General features: G+C 42.2%; 1 protein-coding gene across 1 annotated transcript in view; it reads right to left on the bottom strand.

The window, feature by feature from the left end:
* LOC144687205 (nitric oxide synthase 1-like) overlaps positions 1–23,605 on the bottom strand; it is a 79,749-nt gene that overhangs the window by 36,597 nt on the left and 19,547 nt on the right. The window contains 5 exon segments of the mRNA XM_078552967.1: positions 2,186–2,380; positions 2,466–2,567; positions 13,719–13,893; positions 14,524–14,663; positions 14,780–14,921. Coding sequence (XP_078409093.1) covers positions 2,186–2,380; positions 2,466–2,567; positions 13,719–13,893; positions 14,524–14,663; positions 14,780–14,921 — 754 coding nt within the window.

The following is a 23,605-nucleotide window of genomic DNA, read 5'->3' as shown; positions in this document are numbered from 1 at the left end:
CTTCCTACATTAGAACAGTTACTACGGCCTTGATTATATGCTCCCCCTGGGGTTGAAAGTGGGAGGGCCCGCTGCTTACCTGCCCCTACCCCACCACAATTTTACCAGCAATAGGGGTGGCATTGGGTGCCATGCATGCCATTGCGCCACTTGAGGCCCTTAAGTAGGCAATTAATGCCCACCTAGGATAGCAATATAGACAAGATAGTAATAACCAGCGGGAGAGGTGCATGCCAAGTGCCCAGCCCAGCAAGTTTCCTTTCTTCCAATCAAATAATCCAACTTTGGAATGTGAAGATCCTCATAGGGCTGTAACTTTCGAGCTTCCCAGCGTCGGATTAGGGGCGCACCCCAAAGATGTACTGGGGAACCTCTCTTGAAACCAAGATCCGATCACCCCCCAATTTACCCACACCCTGAGGTCTGACCACTCCTGAGGTCCAATCCCTCCACCTTCCCAAGATCCAACACCCCCCCAACCCCCGAGGTCCAACCCTCCCCTCACCGAGGTCCGACCCACCCCACCCTTCCCCACCCCCACTCCTGAGGTCCGACCCTCCCCATGAGGTCTGATTCCCCCACTCCAGAGATTCATCCCCCCCCCCACCCCCCACCGACGGACCCCCCACCCCTCCCCCCAGTTCTTATCTACTTACCTTAAGACTCTTACCTTCTCCCTGGCCTGTCAATTCCAATGGACCTATTAACTTATCTGATTTACAGAAGCTAGTGCTGTAAAAAAGAGGTGTGTCCTCCTTCACTTCAACGGAGCTGGACTTCAACGCTGGGCCTGGATCTCGCCTGGCCTGAGCCAGAAGGTCAGGCGAGACAGGCACGGAAGGAATTTAACATTAGTAATTGGGCACAGAGTGCCAATCCTACACTGATTACCACCCTGAGGAAGTTAGGGCCCATGATTAGTGTATTGCAATGTCCCACCACTTTCCACATCTGCCCAAAATCCTTCCTGTCCTCCTGCACAATGAGCTAATGATCTACAGCATTGCCAACTGATATGTTGCCAAGGCTATTACTCAAACTGTTTTGTTAAATTGTGCAAGGTGAAGGTTGTAGAATAATTTCCTGCTGTAATTTCCCATTTCAGATTATATCCTGATGCCTTAGAGTTTTTCCAGCGTCTTCACCCAACACCACCAAAACAGATTAACTGGTAAATCAAAACATCATTGTTTGTGGGGCCTCAGCATGCATTATGCTCATTACATTTATCTACAAAATAAGAGTGACTACATTTTTTTTAAAAGTATATTGTTGGCATTTTAGGAAATACTGGGGACATGAAAGGACATACTGGGGACATGAAAGGAAAGGTTCAATGTAAAATTCTATTTGCTTCTCACAATATCCCATTTAAAAAAAATGTCTAACCAATAAATTGCTTACAAGTTTTAAAAGAAAATTCATTCAACTATAGGTGTGGCTTTGCAATTTGTTCAATGATGCTTGTTTTAGTTTCTGTCTTGGATGAAGTCATCTGGATCATGAGGCCTTGATTTATGCTACTCCTCAAACCACTTAATGGTACGAATTATTGAAGGACATTGTAGCATGTGCTTCTTTTGCCTGTGCAACAGTGTACAAATTGCAAAACATGGCTACCAAGAGGGCACAGTCTCTGAGCAACAATTAACTGCAAACTAGCCTAGCAGCTCCACGAACATGAAATCTATTCATTGTACTTCTCTTCCGAATATATCTATCTCTGTTTTTGCTATGTGATCTAACAATAGTAACTGAAACGCTTCTGATAAGTTCCATTCATTGTGGTTAGTGCTTTCAAGTCCAGCACTTCATTGTCACATTTCCCAGATGATGGAATCACATCTTCACAACTTAATAGCAGATGTCTACTCAATTCTAATACACTAGATTTGCATCACTTACCCTGAGAATTGAGGATATAAGGCAGCTGCATTTAGTAAGACAACATTCAACACTTGAGGCTTCCCTATCTTGACAATAGGAAAATGACTTCCCTTTGGTTTCCATGTCTTATTGATGTAGGTGAGTAATGCGTTGATCTTAAATAATATATACTCTAATTCACAAAGCATCAAGAATTACTGATAAAGAACTAGGAAATAAAAAGTAAGCTTAATTATTTGGTCAGAAGCTAATATGGAAAAGACAGGTAAAGGAAACTATATTATTCTCAATGGCCTACTTGATACTCAAATGATGGGCTTAGCTGATAGTTTAGGATCTCTTGATGGAACACTGGCGTGATACTTCCTGACATCGGGGGAACAATCCACACCCAGTCTGCAGGGCACCCCCCTCGACATCTATACTCATTTTCCATGTGTTTCATGAAGGATTCCATAGCAGAGTGGTGATCCACAATTGTCACTTTATCAGACTAAACAGGCAGAAAAAACTTTCAATGAGCACATAATCTGTATATTTATTTGAAAGAAATTGCATTATATGAAGCTTGTACTTACCTGAAAGCTGTGGAGGACAGCAATATTTATTTCAACTAATGCTTGATCTTTCCAAAGGGAAGATGTCTTTCTAGTGTCAAGTCCCATTTGTTTTGCAACATTCTGCAAGATAATAATATGCAAATAATTTAATAACCCCTTCCTGTTAATAGCAAATTAAACACTAGCAATTGGATGGGTAGTGTATTAGGTTTCACTGCATAATTGGTGAGGCAACCATTGTCTGATGGTCATTTTTCACCTTTCTGTATGTTTATTAGCAACCATTCAATGAAATTATTTTCATATTGCTGGCAGCTTTTGATTCCATGATACTGGGATTCTTCAAGTGCAATTCAAGTGTTGAATTCCGAGGAGGATCATTGGTGTCATCGACAGTGGCCCTTTTAAACTGTTTCTGGACTGGCCAAGGCCTCTTTGCAGCCACTCAACATCAGTGGGGTCAGCAAGATCATCCAGGCTGTAGAAGTGGTGCAGCCCAAGCAACAATTCGCATTGTCAAGGAGTGCTTGCTGACTAAACTTGAAAACGGACTCAAAGAACTACATCTAACAACTGACAAAGCTATTGATTGGCTTTGTGACTATGCACATGCTAAATAAATAAATAATGAAATTATTTTAAGGGCTCAGTCAAATATTACCAAAGGAAACCCCTAACTAATTTGATTACAATATTCCGTGCAAGCAAATTCAAATCCATATGTGGAAATGATTTTTAATCATGGTCAAACTTCAATTATAGGTGCCAAGATTATCTAAAATTTTCTGAAAATATCTAAGATAGGGTTCTTGAAAAATCTTGACCATTTGTTGAACATTGCACAGGATGCAGTTTGGTGTCCGGTCATGGAAAGCCTCTTGAGCAGTTAACCATGGAGAAACAAAAGAGAAGCAAAACTAAGCAAAGGAAACATAAACAATGGAAACTAAGAAAAGTTGGAAGAATCAGGAAAGGTGAAGAGCAGCAAGGAGAAAATCTGAGAAACTGAGAGCACAAACAAGGACTAACAGCAGGAAATAAATAGGTACAGTGATTTATTTCTGCTTTATGATAAACTTTGATCACTTTTTTCTGTATGTATGAACGAGAAACACAGAGAAAGCTTCCTTGTTTCCATTGTTTTTGCTTGGTTTGTTCACACTGCATACAGAGGAGCAATGTGTAACTTCCTGATGGCTCATTTGGTATGAACACTAGTTGCTGCGAAATTCCACCACGTGGAATAGAAGAGTTTCGGATTCAGTCTGTGCTAAGTTCATTGAATTCAAACAGGTCAACAATAAGAATGCGTGCTGTGATGAAAATCAATCTTGATTCTCGTCCAAAATGCCATCTGAACCTTCTTGCTGAAAGTATGTTTATATGGACACTGGGTAAGGATTGGAATGTATTTGGTTTTAATGCCTCCATAGTTGAACAAACTACTAGTATTCACGTCTTGGTTTAGTCATGAAGATTTTCTACTTGAAAACTTAGAAACTTAGAAAAATAGGAGCTGGAGTAGGTCATTCGGCCCTTCGAGCCTGCTCTGCCATTCAATATGATCATGGCTGATCCTCTATCTTAATGCCATACTCCCGCTCTCTCCTCATACCCTTTGATGTCATTAGAGTCTAGAAATCTATCTATTTCCTTCTTGAATATATTCAGTGACTTGGCCTCCACAGTCTTCTGTGGTAGGAAATTCCATAGGTTCACCACCTTTTGAGTGATAAAGTTTTTCCTCATCTCAGTCCTAAATCAGCTACCCCGTATCTTGAGACTGTAGCCCTGTGTTCTAAACCCCCCCAGCCAGAGGAAACATCATCCCTGCATCCAGTCTGTCCCGCCCTGTCAGAATTTTATGTTTCAATGAGATCCCCTCTTGTTCTTTTAAACTCCAGTGAATACAGGCCTAGTCGACCCAGTTTCTCCTCATACGACAATCCTGCCATCCCAGGAATCAGTCTGGTGAACCTTCGCTGCACTTCCTCCATGGCAAGTATATCCTTTCTTCGGTAAGGAGACCAAAAACTGCACACAATACTCTAGGCGTGGTCTCACCAAGGCCCTGTACAGCTATAGTAAGACATCCTTCTTCCTGTACTTAAGCCCTCTTGCAATGCAGGCCAACATACCATTTGCCTTCCTAACTGCTTGCTGTACCTGCAGGCTTGCTTTCAGTGATTGGTGTACAACGACACCCAGGCCCCTTTGTACATCAACATTTCCCAATCTATCACCATTTAAGTAATACTCTGCCAGTCTGTTTTTCCGACCGAAGTGGATACCTTCACACTTATCCATGTTATACTGCATCTGCCATGTATTTGTCCACTCACTCAACTTGTCTAAATCGCCTTGAAGCTTCTTAAAATCCTCCTGTAGAGTGAAATGGCAGCACGGGGCAGAACCTTTAAGAGAAAAAGGGAGGTAACAAATTTGGAAAAAACCAAAAAACTTGTGGTTTTCTGAAGCCTCTTCATGATTGGGGCACTGTCATTCCAACAGAACTTTACATCTAGCAAAATTTAATGGCATATCAAGCACTAGCCCACATAGAGAATGAAAGTTTCTGGAGTGCATAATCTATTAGCAAACCTTATAAGCATACTGTCAACATCATTCCTACTTTATAGACACATTTTTGTGAATGGGTGTTTCTAATATTCTTCCGGCCAGGTGTCCCACCTTCCACTCTCCATACACTTGTGTTCATCCAAACTCTGCTAAGCATAACCTTATCCTAATTTAGCTGACATGGAACATTACAGGATGCTAAAGCAAACTACTGTAAATACTGGAAATCTGAAATAAAAACAGGAAATGGTGAAAACACGCAGCAGGCAAGGCAGCATCTGTGGAAAGAGTTAATGGCTGGATTTTTGCTAAATTGGGCCAACTCGGGAGCTGTTCAGAAATGGTGGATAGGACTAGATTCAGGGATTTCCACCCCCATTCCCAGCAATTTTCACCAGCGTAGGTTAAGGATGCAGGCAGTCGACCCATACCAGCACTCCCGCCCTTGTCATCTCCATTGTGGGGATGGCCAGTTCAACACCCATGTGCTGTGCAATTTTAGTGGACTTAAGCCCCATTTGTAAGAATATGTAGTTCACAGCCTCTCAGAGGAGTCGTGAACCATGGGGGAGCCCCTGGCCCAAGTGCAGAACCAAAATTAAACACTTATCTGCTCCTAGGATTCTTTCATTGAGAGGCTTTGAAACATTAAAAAAGTTTTTCAGATTCAGTATTTAAATGCTGTAAGATAGATGTGTTTTTACTGCAATGATTGATTTTAAGACCCTGATCTGCACAGGTAAGTTGGCCATTACATTGATCAGCAGTATGTAATTGTTGAAGTGCATTAGAGTACTTTTCCCATTTGGAAAAGTGTTTTTATGCATTCAAAAGCAAAGAAAACACTGCTTACTATCACTACTGTAATAATCTGAAATGAATTAAATGCTCAGAGTCCATTTAAATTGAAAATAGAACCTTCAGCAGATTTCACTTACAAAGAAATAGAACAGCCACCGCTCCTTGACTGCTTTGATTGACAGGACATCTAGTGTAGCTTAGGTAAAAAAGGCCATCTGGTTTTTCAGCTTCAATAGACTGCATTTTTTATATTTCTTAGGATTTGTTTTGACAGCTGAGTCTCTTATGAACGCTTGGCTGAGTTTCAAAAGTTTGTGCACCATTTATCTCAGCAGGGGCAGTGTTCACATTTTGATTGACAAGTTTAATAGGTTATTAAAGGATTATCTGTCTTTGATGTTGGAAGTGAGTAAATCTTTGCTTTTACAACAGATTGATGTGAGGGGATTTAATGTGAGCAGTTTTTATGAATGAGAGCTTTTTTCAGTATGAAATGTGTTTGAATGACAGCTTGATTAGATTGTTAGAAGTTTATTTTCTAATGTGCATTTCAAAGATACCCTGAAGGCTGTCCATATTGGATATTGGATGAGTGGCAGGATAAATGAGGAGAAATGGAAAATAAATGGAAAAACGGGGGCTATGAGGGGCTTGGAGGCAGCAGGGAGAGTATAAGGGGGCATGTACGGGTATGAGTTGGCATGTAGAGGTTATGAGGGGCTTGGTGGGTAGGTGGGGGGGTGAGGGCTTGAGGGCCTGATATTCATTATTGCAATGGGACTGATGTCTCCATAAACAGAGGTGGGTGTTCCAGTCTGCGGACCTCGTCATCTGCCTCTGTTGCCAACTTGGGCCTGACACAGAGGCAGCGTGTCTGATTCCATTTTGCCCCCACCTCCCTGGAACAGAAATATCTTGAGTGGGCGTCTCTTTAAAGGGGAAGGGTCTCTGAGTCAGGAATTCAACTTTCCCGGATCTTCCACAAAAGCCCAGTCTAACATTTCAGGTCAATGACCTATTATCAAAACTAGTAAAAGTTAGAGATGTAATAAATTTTAATCAAATAAAACGGGAGAGTGTGAAAACAATTTTTAAAAAGGAGGTCCATGAAAGAGTGGAAGGCAGGAAAGGTGAAATGACAAATAGGTTCATGGTGCAAGTTGAAAGGAGTGGTAGTGGGAGAAGTAAAGAGACAAAAGGTGAGCCTAGAGGAGGTGTGAATGGCAGAATCATGCACATCTGCTGTCTCTAAGCAAAAAAAGAGAAAAACCAAAACCAGTAAAGAAGGAGGAAACAAAATGAGGCAAGGGGTTATCAGTTGAAATTGTTGATTTCACTGTTGAGCCCAGTAGGCTGTGAAGTGATGAATCGAAAGTTGAGGTGTGCCCCTTGTGCCTGTGTTGAGTTTTATTAGAACAATGTCAGAGGCTGAGGAGAGAGAGAGAGAGAGAGGTCTGAGTGGGACCAAAGTCAGAATTAAAATGCAGGCACCTGGAAGCTCAAGGTCACGCTGCCAACTGAATGGACATGTTCTGTAAAGCAATCACTCAATCTTGAAGGGACCAATGTAAGCGAGGCCACATCATGATCAGCAAATACAATATACCAAACTAAAACAAGAACAGGTAAATCACTGCTTCAGCTGGAAGTAATGTTTGATGTCTTGGACAGTGAGGAGGGAGGAGGTTAAATCTCTTGTTGCATCTTCTGTGCTTGCATGGAAGAGTGTCAAGGAAAGAAGAAGCATTGGGGCAATTAAGGAATGTATCAGGGTCATGGAGGGATGCTGAAAGGCGTGGGGAGGGGAGGGGGTGTGTTTGGTGGTGGTATCACACTGGGGGTGGCAGAAGTGGCACAGAGTGAACCATTGTGCCTGGAGGCTGGTGGGGTGGAAGGGGTGGACAAGGGGGACCCTATCATGGGTGTGAAGGGTGACAGCAGAAGTGTGTGAAATGGAATGGACACCATTGGCCATGGTAGGGGGAGAGGGGGGAATGAACTGTCCACTTACAAGTGGACTTCTGGCAGTTTGACTATGAAACACACAAGCCAGCCAACCTCTCTAGTGGCAGGGAACATGATGTATTGGGGCACCATTTCTATTGGAACAGAAAGGAGCTTCTGAAGTTTGGGCCCCCTCACCCGGGGCATCCCTAATGCCCCTGTCCCACTTTCGGAGCCCTATGTACACTCACCATATCCACCGATAGCTCCAATGTTTAACAGCAAAGCGGCTGCTTCATTTTGGGAATAACTCTAGTACACAGCTTAAATTTTTGTCATCCATGTCACTGGTAAAGAATCCAAAATGGCCAAAGGAGACTGTGCTTCTGTTGTACAAACAGCTTCACACTGTGTTCACACCTAACCCATTTGAAATGTAGCATGAAAATCTCACTATGCAGCTATTACTTCAACATTGCCTCAAGCTGCAACTTCCATTTAGATCTGCTTGAAATGGTTGTCTGGAATGGAGCAACTTTGTGGTTAGTATATTATGATGAGACATGGCTGTAAAACAGACAAAGATATAAAACAAGCAATTGTGAATTGACTGCAATGGAAAGAAAAATTAGGTGGAATGTAGAAAAGACAACTGTTCCGCTACTGCCCACTACACATGTTGAAAGATCCCCCAATTCTTAGGAATCCATTGCCCTCCCAAATCTGCAATTTCTTTGTTTACATTGACCTAACAGTGTAAATCCGAATATAGTGTTCTTGTTAACCAAAACCAGGAGACATTATCAAGAAACTGTGAGAGCACAATGAGCACTTTTCCATTCTTTAGCTTTAATGGGCAGCAGGCATGGTTGCCCCTATGCAGCTTTCTGGTAAGTGCACCCAGAGAGTATGACTCTGTCCCGTAAGCACTAGTGCTACCAAACTTCACCCATCAGCGCAGCGTGACAATGGGCAGAATCTTCAGCTCGGCAAGCAGGAGCAGGGTCCAATCACCAGAGCGTAAAATGATGCGCTGTGATGTCAGGTGTGCATCCTGACGTCACCATCCTGTCAATCCACTTTAACAGTACTCAAGGGCATATTGTAGGCGTTTTCTATTGGTCAAATAAATTTTCTCAGGAATATTACACATCCTCAATAACACAAATCTTCAAAGAGCGAAAAGCAGCAGTTACAGAGGAATCAGCTTTCTGAGTATATTGAGTGAGGTATCTTAATTAGACACCACAGAGAATGAAAACATTTATACAAGTGGTGCTGCTTGCAGACCAAATTGGTTTTGGACCAGGATGATGTAATTTAACTCAACTGTTTGTGATAAAACAGTTTTTAAGAAAAACTTACAGAACACAAACTTTGTTAGCCCAGCTTCAGTAATCTTCAGCAGGCCTTTGGCAGTGAATAGCAAATAGGGATATGGTGCTTGAAGCAGTCAAGCGGAGCAATTTACGTTTGTGGGGCAACAGAAAATACATCAACCGGTCGGTATCGTTTCCAGATTCACTTCCAGATTTACCAGCTTTAAGCTGACAGTCAACATTCCAACTCCAGCTTGTTAGTGTTCAGCAGAATTGAAGATTGTCTGTGTTGTCTATTATATCAGTTGAAAGATGGCTGTCAGACCCAATCAGATCAGTTGGATGGTGGAACTGGAGCTGTCAGACCCCATTGGACATTGGGTTCTCCCACTGTTGCTTACACATAAACATGGGGAAAGAACGTTTCATGATGAGCCAAAGATTTTTGAGAGTTGCAGTTACAGGTATATTTGGTATTTATCTCAAAATAATTTGCATAAAATTTTCCAGTATGTTGTAATGATATAAAAGGAACCAATCGGTCACAGGGGATTGTACAAATGCACTTTGGGTTCATTTATTAAGAACAAGCACATTGTACATATATACATGACTGAAAGCTTGAAGACATCAGGGCTGCAGAGCTGTGTGCGCTGTGTTCTGCTCTAGGCTGAAATGAAACTGAGGATGGATCACATGACACACTTCCCTTAATGTGATGGCATGTTGCTATCCCTTAAAGGCATCAACTGGGGAATTTTGTGAACATTTTAACATTATCCTCTTGACCTTCCTTTTCCTATAGTATCTGGGATAAACGTCGCTGTAGCTGCTTTCATGCGCTTTTCTAAAGCTCCCCCTGCCACCCCTGTAATAATCGCAACCTTCTCTGGCCTGATTTTTATGATGGTTTTGCTTTTGTTTTGTTTGACTCTCCCTCACTTGCTCTCAATCCAGCCCACACCTTGGTCACTTGCCTTTCCTGTCTGAACTAACCCAGTGATAGTCCTCTCGACGCGCTCTCCCACTCACTGAACTGATGTGCTACAATCTCCCCACGAGGGATCGATCTGCTTACCAGCTCTATATTTGTGTACTATCTCTGCAGTGTCTTCAAAGCCTTTCTGTGCAGTCACTATTCTGTGATTACTCTCCGACTTCGTTGTGCTCTGTCTGTCTGTCATGTTCGTTGCATGCCATGTAGCATGTCTGAAGCTCTTCATGTGGTTCACATCTGTATTTAATCTTGCTGCCAGGCTGAGCTCTATGTCATTTAGAAGGAACCACTGATGAACACCATGGTGCGTGTATTGTAATGATATAAAAGGCACCAATCACTCATGAGGGATTGTGCAAACACATTGTGGGTTCATTTATTAAAAACAGGGACCTTGAACATAGATACATGGATAGAAACTGGAGGACATCAGAGCTGCAGAGCTGTGTGTGCTGTGTTCTGCTCAAGGCCAAAGTGAAACTGAGGCCGGATCACGTGACACAGGCTTCCCTTAAAGTGATGGCATTTCGCTATCCATTAAAGGCACATTACAACAAAAATAAATAAGTAAAATAAATCTGATCCTCCACTGTCACTGGGTCAAAATCCTGGAACTCCCTCCCTAAGAGCATTGTGGTTGCACATACACTGCATGGACTGCAGAAGTTCAAGAAGGCCACTCACCACCACCTTCTCAAGGACAATTAGGGATGGGCAATAAATGCTGGCCTAGCCAGCGACACCCACATCCCATGAAAGAATATTTAAAAGAAAAGGTGCTGAAAGGCAGTCTTTAAAGAGAATTCATTTTCAAAAATAAGGAGGATGTATTCTGGCATGAGTGAATTAACCTGCTTTGTTTCCACATTGATAAATTGTGCTTGCAGAATTACTAGTGCTTGGTAATAAAATAGCGAGTAAAGTTGGAGCAGTGATGAGTTTTGCTTAATATTAAAAATTATACTGAGATTCCCATGTTTAGGATCATTTGGCAATGTACTACTGAAATTTATGATGTGTCCCGTTGGCCTATTTGTGAGTGACTGGTTGTGTTCAGTCATTTTCCTCAACTGTGAAAGAGATTTTCAATTTGTTTACATGCTGAAAATGGCAGTCCCTTTGTTACCGAACAGTAACTGGGGAGAGAACCTACACCATTGCATTGGAAGAGTCAACATCCAAGGGAAATATGAAGAGCTACATTAATAATTAGTAAGAGTACAGTAGATTTCAAAGCACAGAAAGGAGGCATTCAGTTTACCTTTTATTTTCTTATATTCAGGATCTGGGCAATGCTGACAGGGGCCTATTTACTGCCTTACTTACTTACTACAAGGGATATTCAGTGATGAATGGGTTATGTCATGAGAATTCAAAGAAGCTTTATCATTTACAGGGCTCAAATCAGGAGTGTGAATGAACATTGGTCCGGATGTTTGTAGCTACAACAACACTCGAGTAGTCTGACAAAAAAAGTTCCACTTGATCGGTGTTCCTGCCATTGCCAAGAATATCAATATTCATTAGTTCCACCACTTACAGAATCAACTGCAGCAACTAATCGAGATTATTTCAAAAGCTCTCCCTTGCAACTTCTACCATGAAAAGGGACAAAAGCAGCAATGCTGTGGGAATACTATCAATCCCATTTCATGCACCATCCTGACATAAGCATGCATCACTGTTCCTTCATTGTCACTGGGAAAACAGCCTGGAATTCCCTACCTAACACCATCATGGGAGCACCATTGCCACAAGGACTGCAGGAGTTCCAGGATACAGCCTACCATCACCTTCCTAAGGCAGTTAAGAATGTGGAGTAAATGCTCACATCCAAGAGCAACATTTTTAAAAACACTTTCTACCAATTGCTCTGGCAAGTCATTTAATGCGAAATGTCTGCATGTCAACAAGGGAGAGATAAACAGAGCAAGAGAGAGAGATAGAGAAAAGTGTTTTGTATAGGAAGGTTGTAAGGCGAAGACTTTAAACAGAGCACTGCAAAAACTTTAAGTAAGCTCAAAATGTCAATGATTCTGGATTAATAGTTAAGAGTCATTTTGTTTTAAAAAAGAAAGGCTTGCATTTATTTAGCTCCATTCATGACCTCAGGATTTCCCACAACACTTTACAGCCAATTAAGTAGTTTTGAAGTGCAGCCACTGAAGTAACGTTAGAAAGTCAACAACGATGACCCACTCATGCCTTTTACTTTATATCTTTATGTGAAAGTAGGTTTACTGATTGAACTAAAAGATTTTGATAATAAATAGCCATTTGGTCATACAGAACTTGAGTATTGCTGAAAAAGTGACATGCCGAAGCTTTAACAAAATATCTCTTTTTCAGCGATTTGATAATAGCTGTTGCTCTACATGGTCACTCACTGGGAAATAAAATAGTTTAATGATTTGTGATTAGTCTTGCCGCACCAAGTGTTTAGTTGGCCTACTTTCAAAGAGATTGAAGAAGTACACATGCAAAAGATAGTTAGCTGCTTGAGAATGATAACCTTTGTAACCTTACACCCTTCGGTTATCCTGTTGCACAAGTAGGCAGAGCAATATGAGGCAACTTCCAGAAAAGTAAGTTGCTTCGACTGTTTATGGGAATAACCGGTGCCACTGAACCATGAAAATATCTATGGCACGCTATTATTCACAAACACAAGTAAAACTTTTATATTCATGGATCTTTTGAGATTGTCAGCTTTTTTTTGGACGATAGCTATTGGTCATTTTTTGCTGCTTTGCTTGGTTGCATATATTAATTCAAATCATTTGAAATTCACTGTAAAACCTGTGCCATTTGTTCACATTCCCTGAATGTGCACTCTTGTGCTATGAGGTTTAGAATAATCTGGTTTGTCCAACATCTGGAAAGAATATGAATTGGCTGGTACTGAGAAATGTCACCCTTAGGAGTCACGACCACATATGAGGCATTATGGAGCTGAGTTAAGGTTCAAAATGAGATTTCAGCAACAAGTGAATCTTTGAAAGGATCTAAGTAAGCACAATATCCACAAGAAATCAATGAATCTCTGATTTCTGGAGCCAACCGAACGGTGGAGTGATGTCTGTTAAAATTACATGCTGTAGCGTAAGTGAAAGACATGGGGCAGGATTTTCTGGGCCCGACATAAGTGGGCATCGTTGTGGGCAGGATGGGAAAATTTGGAGAGCTGTTGGCTTTTAACGGCTCTCCAAATTTTCCTGTCCCACCCACGACAATGCCTGCCAGTATTAGGGCCGGAAAATCCTGCCCTTGGCCGAAGGTGTGTAAATGATTTAGTAGTCTTGAATTAAAGCAAATTGTCCTTTCATATTTAGAAATATAACTTTCTATTAATAATGCTTCAAAGCAGAAATTTAACATCGACTACATTTTATAAGCTGGATGTGTGCAAAACAATGGCAGGGTTGTATTTCCAAAAATAATTCAAATGGCCAAAACTTGGTCAAAGAGATAGGTTTTAAGTAAAGTGCTTTGGAATGTCCTGAGATCATAAAAGGCGCTACATAAATGTTCAATATTCTATTTTTAAAAGGTCATTCGTTTCACCCTGTGATAAAGGTAATGGTCAGCAGAAACATTTCTATGTTGTTCTAAAAAGGAAATAGAAGTTACCTCTAGAACATAATATCGAGCGGCATCGCAGAAGTTACGGACTCCGATTTCTGTTCCCACATACCATCCACTGAAAGGACAGGCTGTAAACTCAAAGCCTCCAATATCCAGAAGCATGTTTGAAACGGCTGGTAGGCCATACCACTTCAAGTTCAGATCTTTAAACCATTCGAACCTAAAGGACATTCCAAAGGTTACAGAAATGCGAGCAGAAACCAGAAGACTCAACTTTTTTTAGCTGTTGTATTATGATTCTAGGTTTTTGTTATTTTATTTGAGTAAATAGCCCCCTCTTTCATACTTATCAACCCCTTTCTTCACCCACACTCTTGCTGCCTGGACTGAGACAGGAATGCAGATGGCTCTCAGACAGGCTACGAATGGCACCTGTAGCTAGATACTCAGAGCCACCAGAAACTATTGACCCTACCCATCACTTCTCCTTTCCATTTTCTGGGAGACATAGCAATCAATGCCACATTTTATGCCCTGTTCCACGTGGAAACTGCACTTTATTTGGGTTCCCACCGAGTAACAGCAAGTCTAATGGCCAAAGTGTGGAAAAAAATTACTGCAGCTAAATGAACAAATGTGGCTACTTTTAAATATAATTTGGAGTGAAATCAATGTTTATGGATAACAAACTGCACCCAATTGGAATTAACTGTAATATTAATCAAAAATGTTCATTTGAAAACTCAGGTAAATTTCATGCTTCATAACGGAAGCTAAAACAATATTTGAATTGTAAATAATCAAATGATAAATGTTTTACAAAAACTGTTCTCAACAAAGCTGTACGTACTTAGGATGCCTGAAAGGTACTTCCAAGATCAGTTCTGGGGGTATCTCAAATAGTTCAGGGTCATTCCCATTGGCTTGAAGCAAAAGGGGGAGGATGTCAAAGCAACCTTTAGGTCCTTTCCAACCTTGTTGCATACAAATCTGCATCAATAATAATCCACAGAGAAAATATAACATTCAGAGAAGCAGTATGGAAACATCCATAAATATGACTAAATAACATAAGTTGAAACAAACTGTTCTTTGATATACTGGACCTCAGTTAGCTCCACAGAGGCAGGGTCTCCAATGACTGAGCCATCAGGTTGTTTATACCCAGCATATCGTATCAGCTGGCTGTTCCAGATTCTGAAATCATGGTTGCCATCTGTTCGTTGTGGGAATATTGTGATAGCAGACCTGTAAAATCATCAATCTTATAACTGTTGAACGGTGTTACACTGACATCTATTGACGTTAATTGAAACTAATGTTTTCTAAAATAAAATAACTTTAAAATATTTAATTACATACATGGATTTTCATTTAAATTAAGTTATAACAACAAATTGTTTTTATATTGCGCCCTTAACATAATAAAACATCCTAAGCCGCTTCACAAAGGCATTATGAAACAAAATATGATGCCGAGCCACAGAAGGGGATATTTGGACAAATGGCCAAAAGCTTGGTCACAGAGATAGGTCTTAAGAGTGTCTTAAAGAAACAAAGCAAAATAGAGAAGCGGAGAGGTTTCTGGAGGGAATTCCAGAGCTTATGGACCAGGCATCTGAAGGCACAGCCACCAAAGATGCAGAGATTAAAATCAAGCATGCTCATGAGGTCAAAATAAGGAGAGCACAGATATCTTGGGGAGTTGTGGAGCTGGAGCAGATTATTGGGGTGGGATGAGAGTTTTAAAATCCAGGCATTATTTAACAGGGAGCCGGTGTAGGTCAACGATCACGGGGGCAATGGGTGGACAGAATTCGGTGCAAGATAGGATGTAGACAGCAGAGATTTGGAAGTTTACCGAGTGTAGAATGTGGGAGGATGGTCAGGAGTGTGGTAGAGTATCCCCTCAGGTGTAGTAACTGTGGGTATAGCCTCTCCTGTTGTCTATCAGAGGTCATGTGATGTTCTGGGAGGCTCCGACCAGTGAGCCCTAAGCGTATGCAATCCAGGGGGGAGGGTCTGCCTGACAAGAGTCCTGATCAAGCATGTAGCACCTCAAAAGCTCTCTGTAATAAGGTTATCTGTTTCTTGTTGAAACCTGTCCGCTCTATCAAGTCATTACATTTGGCTGCGAGGGTAAAATAGCTCCGACACTGCACCTCGCCTTGTTAACGTGAGTACATCGAATCTTAAGAAAATGAAAACATTACTCACCAATCACGCCACTCTCGGCAGAATCGATCCTTATGATGCAACTATGGAAGACTGGAGCCAGTATATAGAACGCCCTGGCTTTTATTTCTTAGAGAATGAAATTACCGTGGAGGAAACACAGAAAGCCATCCTTTTGTGTGTATGTGGCAGTGAGACATACAATCTCATTCACAACCTGACGGCCCCGAGCGTGCCCAATTCTAAGTCCTATAATGAATTAGTGGACCTTGTGAAAATGGATTTTCATCCAAATCCACCTATAATAATGCAACATTTTAAGTTTAATTCCAGAGTTAGGGCCCCGGGAGAGCCCATTGCAACCTATGTAGTGAACCTTAAGCAGTTGACAGAACACTGCGACTTCAGGGACACATTAAATGAGATGCTGCGGGACTGATTAGTCTGTGGAGTTCAGGACGTCACCATTCAGCGCTGCTAACTCGCCAAGATTGACATCGATATTAAGTGCGCCCTAGGAATCTCCCTCGCCATGGAAAGCGCTGCAAGAGACTTGCAGGATTTGCACCACATACAACATGGCGCTGTTCTTCATGTGGGGCAGGAACCTAGCGCCAAGTGTGGCACGAAAATCAGACCCACAGCATCGAAGAGAGAGGCAACGTCCAATGTTAGAAACATGAAAAGGCTGAGTAGAAACACTTCAGCAGTGACTCCAAGGTTAATTTATTATAGAGGTGAAGATGACCATGGACTGGACACTTATAAATTGAAGGAGGCAGAATGCCATTACTGCCATAAGAATGGTCATGTAGTAAGGCAATGCAGGGCAAAGTCGAAACAGCCCATAAAGCAGCAAACCAACATTACTGAATTAGAAAATACAGCAGAACCTGAAGCTGTCAACACTGTCATTTATTCCCTGTATAATGTAACCACTGTAAAAACTGAACCTATCACTGTCACAATCCAGGTTAATGAGAAGGCACTATTAATGGAGTTGGATACAGTGGATCTCAACTGCAGTGGTGGGAGAGCACACTTTCAAATACCTTAACGAGGGTAGACAGCCAATAAACCTGGAGCGGACAACTGCTAAATTAAAGACATACACTGGAGAATCTATTCAGGTAAAGGGAATCTCCACAGCACCAGTGCCTTACAGGCAACTGACAGCCCAACTGCCCTTGATAATAGTGAAAGGAGAAGGACCCAGTCTTTTAGGGTGAGACTGGTTACAGAAGATCAAGCTTGGCTGGTCTGAGATATTTCACCTGAAAACAGGAGGAGTTCCTGAACTGCTAAGGAAATATGACAGGGTATTTCAGGATGAATTAGGGAAGTTAAAAGGCATGCAGGCCAAGATATATGTGGATCCTCAGGTGACATCACATTTCTTTAGGGCCAGTCCTGTGCCTTATACATTGAAGGAGAAGGTGGATCAGAACTGTGCCGGTTAGAAAAACTGGGCATCATCCAACCTGTCCAATTCTTGGAATGAGCAGTACCCATAGTTCCAGTGGTTAAGCCTGACCAAACCAGACACATTTGTTGGGACTATAAATTGACCGTGATAAGGCAGTAAAACCAGACAAGGACCCCATTCCAAAGATAGATGACTTATATGCAAAGCTGGCTGGAAGCAAGTCCTTTACAAAATTGGGCATGAGCCACACCTACCAACAATTAGAACAGGATAGTACATCGATAGAATATGTGACTATAAACACACACAAGGGTCTTTATCAGTACACTCGCCCACTCTTTGGAGTATCGTCAGCACGTGCTATCTTCCAGAGAACAATGAAGAGTCTTTTTCAAGGTCTTCCCCGAGTGGTAGTTTACCCAGATGATGTTCTGATCACAGGGTCAACCGAGACCGAACGCTTGGCCAACTTGGAGGAGATGCTAAGAAGTTTCATGGAAGCTGGCATATGATTAAAGAAGGAAAAATGCACATTTCAAGCGCCAGAAGTTACTTACCTGGGCCACAGGGTGGATGCCATGGGTTTGCATCCGGTCGAAGAGGAAGTTTGGGCAATAAAAGATGCGCCCTCTCCGTCCAATGTAACTGAGTCCTTCCTGCGTATGACACTTCTTGCCTAACTTATCAACTGTGTTAGCATCATTACACTTGTTAAAAAAGAATCACCGTTGGTTATGGAATTCACAACAGGAAGAAGCCTTTCTGAAAGAAAAGAAACTGTTGCATTCGTCATGTTTATTGGTACACTACGACCCATCAAAAGAGTTGGTATTAACATGTGATGCCTCTCCTAATGGTGTAGGAGCCATGTTATCACATAGAATGGAAAATGTATCAGAAAGGCCCATTGGCTATGTCTCGAGAACCCTCTCCACAGCCGAGAAGGGTTATTCCCAGTTAGAAAAGGAAGGTTTATTGGTCGTATTCGGAGTGAAGAAACTCCACCTGTACCTACATGGACAACATTTCACCATTGTGTCAGGGCATAAATGGGTTTATTCAGTGAAGATAAGGCCGTTCCACCAATAGCCTCAGCAAGAATACAAAGTTGGGCTCTGATATTATCTGCGTATGAGTATGCTTTTATGTACCGCTCTGGCTTACATATTGCAAATATGGATGTACTCAGTCGTCTCCCATTACCAGATAGTATTGTACATGCTCCTGTTCCACAAGAAGTTGTGGTGTTACTGAATTTCCTGGATTCTTCACCTGTGTGTGTGAAGCAAATTCAAAATTGGACAAACAGAGATACAATATTGTCAAAAGTCAGAAACTTTGTTTTGCAATGATGGTCAAATTTGCCTATACCTGAAGGTTTGAGACCATTCCATGCCAGAAGCACAGGGTTAAGCTGTCAAGATGGAATTTTGTTGCAGGGGTCAAGAGTTGTCGTCTCATCACAAGGAAGGGAACCACTCTTGACAAAGCTTCACAGTACGCATCCGTGCATATCAAAGATGAAAATGCTTGCGCAAAGCTATGTCTGGTGGCCAAGCATTAACATTGACATTGAAAGTATGGTCAAGCACTGTCTCCATTGTCAGCAACAACAGAAGTTGCCTATTTCAGCTCCCCTGCATCCGTGGGAGTGGCCTGGTCGACCTTGGGTTAGGCTACACATTATTTATGTAGGACCATTCTTGGGTACCATGTTTTTGTTGATTATAGATGAACAATCAAAATGGATGGATCTATATGAAGTCAAATCACCAACATCAAGCACAACTGTCAAGAAGCTGCGTCACTGTTTTAGCATACATGGCCTACCTGAAATCGTCGTTTCTGATAATGGTACAGCCTTTACCAGTAAAGAGTTTCAGAAATTCATCAATCTGAATGGAATCAGACATATTAAAATAGCCCCTTACCATCCCTCATCCAATCATTTAGCTGAGAGAGCTGTACAAACGTTCAAGTCTGGTAAGAAAAGATTATCAGAAGGGAATCGAGAATCTCAGCTTTGCTGCTTTCTTCTCAGTGATCATACAATGTCACATTCGACAACGGGTTCAACACCATCTGAATTATTGATGAAATGTCACCTACATGCACGATCAAGTCTGGTGTTTCTAAATTTAGAGGGGAAGGTAGAGCAGAATCAGTGTAATCAAAAATTGAATCACGATATGCACAGCAAAGCATACACATTCAGTGTAGGTCACACAGTATTTGTGCGAAATTTCGGAACTGGACTTGTTGGGTTCCTGGAACCATTATCTCAGAGTCTGATCCATTATCTTTCCAAGTACAAGTGGAAGTTAGAATTATTCGCAAGCACGTAGATCATATTCGTGTTAGAGAGTCATTCCAACAACCAACTATTCTGCCTGTGATTAACATCAAAATGTCAAATCCTGAGGTGCCAGGTCGACCTGGAATAGACATGCTGAGGTCTCTGTCGTGTTGCCAAACCGTGAACTGCCACTTTCTAAAGAAGTGTCTCATGTTGATGTTCCAGATCCTGTCGATCCTGTTGAAGAACCTCAAGTGTTAGAGCTACACCACTCTCGCCATATCAGGAGATTACCTCAGAGGCTTGCTTTTTAATCACCTGAAGTTGTATATGTGTATATGTTATTGGATATTCAATGTTTCTTGTAAATAGAAATTGTAAAAAAAATGACAAAAAGGGGAGGAAATGTAGTAACTGTGGGTATAGACTCTCCTACTGTCTATCAGGGATCATGTGGTGTTCTGGGAGGCTCAGAACAATGATCCCTAAATGCGGGCAATCCAGGCAGGGGGACAGGGTGGTGGGGCTTTCTGATGAGAGTCCTGATCAAGCATGTAGCACCTGAAAAGCTCTCTTTAATAAGGTTATCCATTTCTTGTTGAAACCTGTCCATCAAGTCATTACATCAGATTAGTGTCCGAGGCCCAACCATTTCAACTGCTTCATCAATGTCCATCCTATCACCATTAGGTCAAAAGTGGGGATATTGGCTGATGATTGCACAATGTTCAGCACCATTCACAACTCCTCAGATGTTGAAGTAGCCCATGTGCAAATGCAGCAAGACCTGGACAATATCTAGACTTAGGCTGATAAGTGGCAAATAACATTCACACCACACAAGTGCCAGGCAATGACCATCTCCAACAATAGAGAATTTAACCATTGCTCCTTGATGTTCAATGGCATTACCATCACTGAATCCTCCACTATCAACATCCTGGGGGTTACTATTGACCAGAAACTGAACTGGACTAGCCATATCAATACTGTGGCTACATGAGCAGGTCAGAGGCTAGGAATCCTGCAGCGAGTAAACCACCTCCTGACTCCCCAAAGCCTGTCCACCATCTACAAGGCACAAGTCAGGAGTGTGATGGAATACTCTCCACTTACCTAGATGAATGCAGTTCCAACAAACTCAAGATGCTCAACACCATCCAGGACATAGCAGCCTGCTTGATTGGCACCATATCCACATACATTCACTCCCTCCACCACCAATGCACGGTGGCAGCAGTGTGTACCATCTACAAGTTGCACTCCAGGAACTCACAAGCCTCCTTAGACAGCACCTTCCAAACCCACAACCACTACCATCTAGAAGGACAAGAGCAGCAGATACATAGGAACACCACCATCTGGAAGTTGCCCTCCAAGCCACTCACCATCCTGACTTGGAAATATATTGCCATTCCTTCACTGTTGCTGGGTCAAATTCCTGGAATGAGCTTTCTAACAGCACTGTGGGTGTACCTACACCACATGGAGTGCAGCAGTTCAAAAAGTTAGCTCACTACCACCTTCTCAAGGGCAATTGCAGATGGACAATAAATATTGGCCTTGCCAGCGATGCCCATATCCCATAAATGAATAAAAAAAAACTCAAATCTAGAGGTACAATTGGCATGAATAAGAGTCTCAGTTGCAGATGATCTGAGGCAGGGGCAAAGTTGGGCAATGTTACTGAGATGGAAAAAGACAATCTTAGTGATAGCTCAGATACATGACCAGAAACTCATTCAGGGTTAAATATGACACCAAGGTGTGGCTCAGGCAATTGCCAGGGCGGGGGATGGAGGCAGTGGCTAGGGAATGGATTTTGTGGTGAGGACCAAATACACTGGTTTAGCTCTTCCCAATATTTAACTGGAGGACATTTCTGCTCATCCATTACTAAATGACAGACAAGAAATCTGTCAATTTCGAGGGAGTGGAACAGTCAAGAGAGGCGGTAGAAAGGTAGAACCAGATACATGTAGATGTGGAAACTGGCATGTTTTTGAATGATATTATTGGGATGTAGATGCGAAATAGGAGGGGGCCAAGTATAGATCCTTGTGGGATGCCAGAGGTGACAGTACAGGAGTGAGAAAAGAAGCCATTGCAGGTGATTCTCTGACTGTGGTTTGCCACGACATTGGAATACAGCCCCAAATTACTTACGGGTATATTGAACTTCTAAGGAAGACATGTGGGCCAGAATTTTTACCTTGATGGGCGGGCGGGCACAACCGGCTCGGCGGTGGGTGGTCAGCCAAACTTTACCGCTGAAACGGGGCCCACCACCATTTTGAGTGGGCGAGCCAATTAAGGCCCGCCCAGCGGCCTGCCTGACAGGAAGTGCTATGTGCTTCCTGTGTGGGGCAGGAGGGATTCCCCATCTGTCAAAGTGCGCTCCTTCGTGCATGCGCGCAAAAGAGCGCACATCTCCCTGAGACTAAGTGCTGTCTCAGGGAGATTACTGACCGTATAAAAATCTTTGAAAATAGAAAAATATTAAAATTATTAACATGTTCCCCTCATGTGACAATGTCACACGAGATGGGACATGTTAATAAGAAGTACATAAACTTTATTGAAGTTTTTAAAAATGGACATGAAACCTCATCCCGCCAGTTGATCAGGTTTCATGTATTATCAGAAGCCCGCTGGAGCTCCAGGCCTGCCCGCCAGCCTTAAGGTTGGATGGGCAGGGCATTTAACAAGCTTAATGATCCTGTCAATGGCCTTAATTGGCCATTGACAGGTGTGCAGGCAGACAGCTGATTTCGCTGTCCGCCCGCCTTCCACAATAGTGAAATGAGCCGGGATGACGTTGGGAGTTCCTCCCGACATCATCCTGCATCATTTTCCCGTTGCTGAGCGGGCCCCGCCCCCAAATTGCTGATGGGAACATTCTGCCCCGTGGTTTTTAAAAAGACATACAAGCAAAAGCTGGTGAGAATGTAAAGTAATCAACTTCTGGAAAATTCTTATGTGGATTATGCTACACCGACTAGTCCAGAGAGGAACCTGGAATATCGCACGTAAAAGGTGTCAAGGCCTACTTCAGGCAGAGATACTTGAAAGGAAGAGATGAATTGCAAAAGACTGAACTTTAATCTTCTGTGGTTGTGGAGACAATGGAGCCTGATTACCACATCTCAGCAAAACATCCAAAACCATCTCTTGTTAAGTTATATCTCAGAATATGGAAATGATCTGAGTTAAAAGAAAACAGGCTCTGTGTGAAAGACATGATTGTTTTTTCCCTTCCAGGAATACACAAAGAAAGGGGTTACAAAGCCACCTGCAGACCTGATCTGTGTGTTCTGATTCTGGCATGCTAGTGTGTGCTAGTGGGAGTCACAGCAGAAGAAGATCAACCCACCCCATTGCAACTTGTAAACAAAGGCTCTCTCCTCTCCCTTTGTTGCTAGGGGCAAGTCAACAAAGGAAATGGGTTAGCTTCTTCAGCTAACAGGCAGAACCAAGTGTCTCCAAACCAACTGCTTAACTGCCAAAGTTAGCTCCGCCAGAATCACCCAACTTAACGACTGCAACGTTGAGCCATCTACACCTCATAGACAAGCCAAAGGTTGATTCGTATATCTTTTTTAACTTTTATTTTTGGACTCACCTTATCATTTCTGATCTTTGTGTATATGTGTTGTGTTTTTATTATTTTTTCTTGGGTTTTTAGCAACTAATAAACTCACTCTTTATTTGACTTAAGAAAGCCTGGCTAAATTGGTTCCTTCTAAAACATTAATATATTTGGACTGAGAAAAGGTATCCATGAGGGAAAGGGCCCCTTTTAATTTAACCTTGCTGCAATCAACCAAGGGACTTGAATAAAGAAGGAGGGCCAGCTCATTTCTCCTCACCCGTGGGCATAACAAATTGGGGGTCCCATTCAGGAAGTTAACAAATTGGGGGACCTCAGCCGGGGACCGGTCGTAACAAATTGGGGGCTCGGTGCCAGAAAGCACCCACAGATGAAACAAAAGGATTAGAGATGGGAAAGTAAGTTGTTACTTTGAAAGCAATTTT

The sequence above is a fragment of the Cetorhinus maximus genome, chromosome 12, assembly GCF_964194155.1.
Source record: "Cetorhinus maximus chromosome 12, sCetMax3.hap1.1, whole genome shotgun sequence".
NCBI classification, from domain to species: Eukaryota; Metazoa; Chordata; class Chondrichthyes; order Lamniformes; family Cetorhinidae; genus Cetorhinus; species Cetorhinus maximus.
The sequence above is the reverse complement of the archived record's forward strand: the minus strand, read 5'-3'. Positions and strand labels throughout refer to the sequence as shown.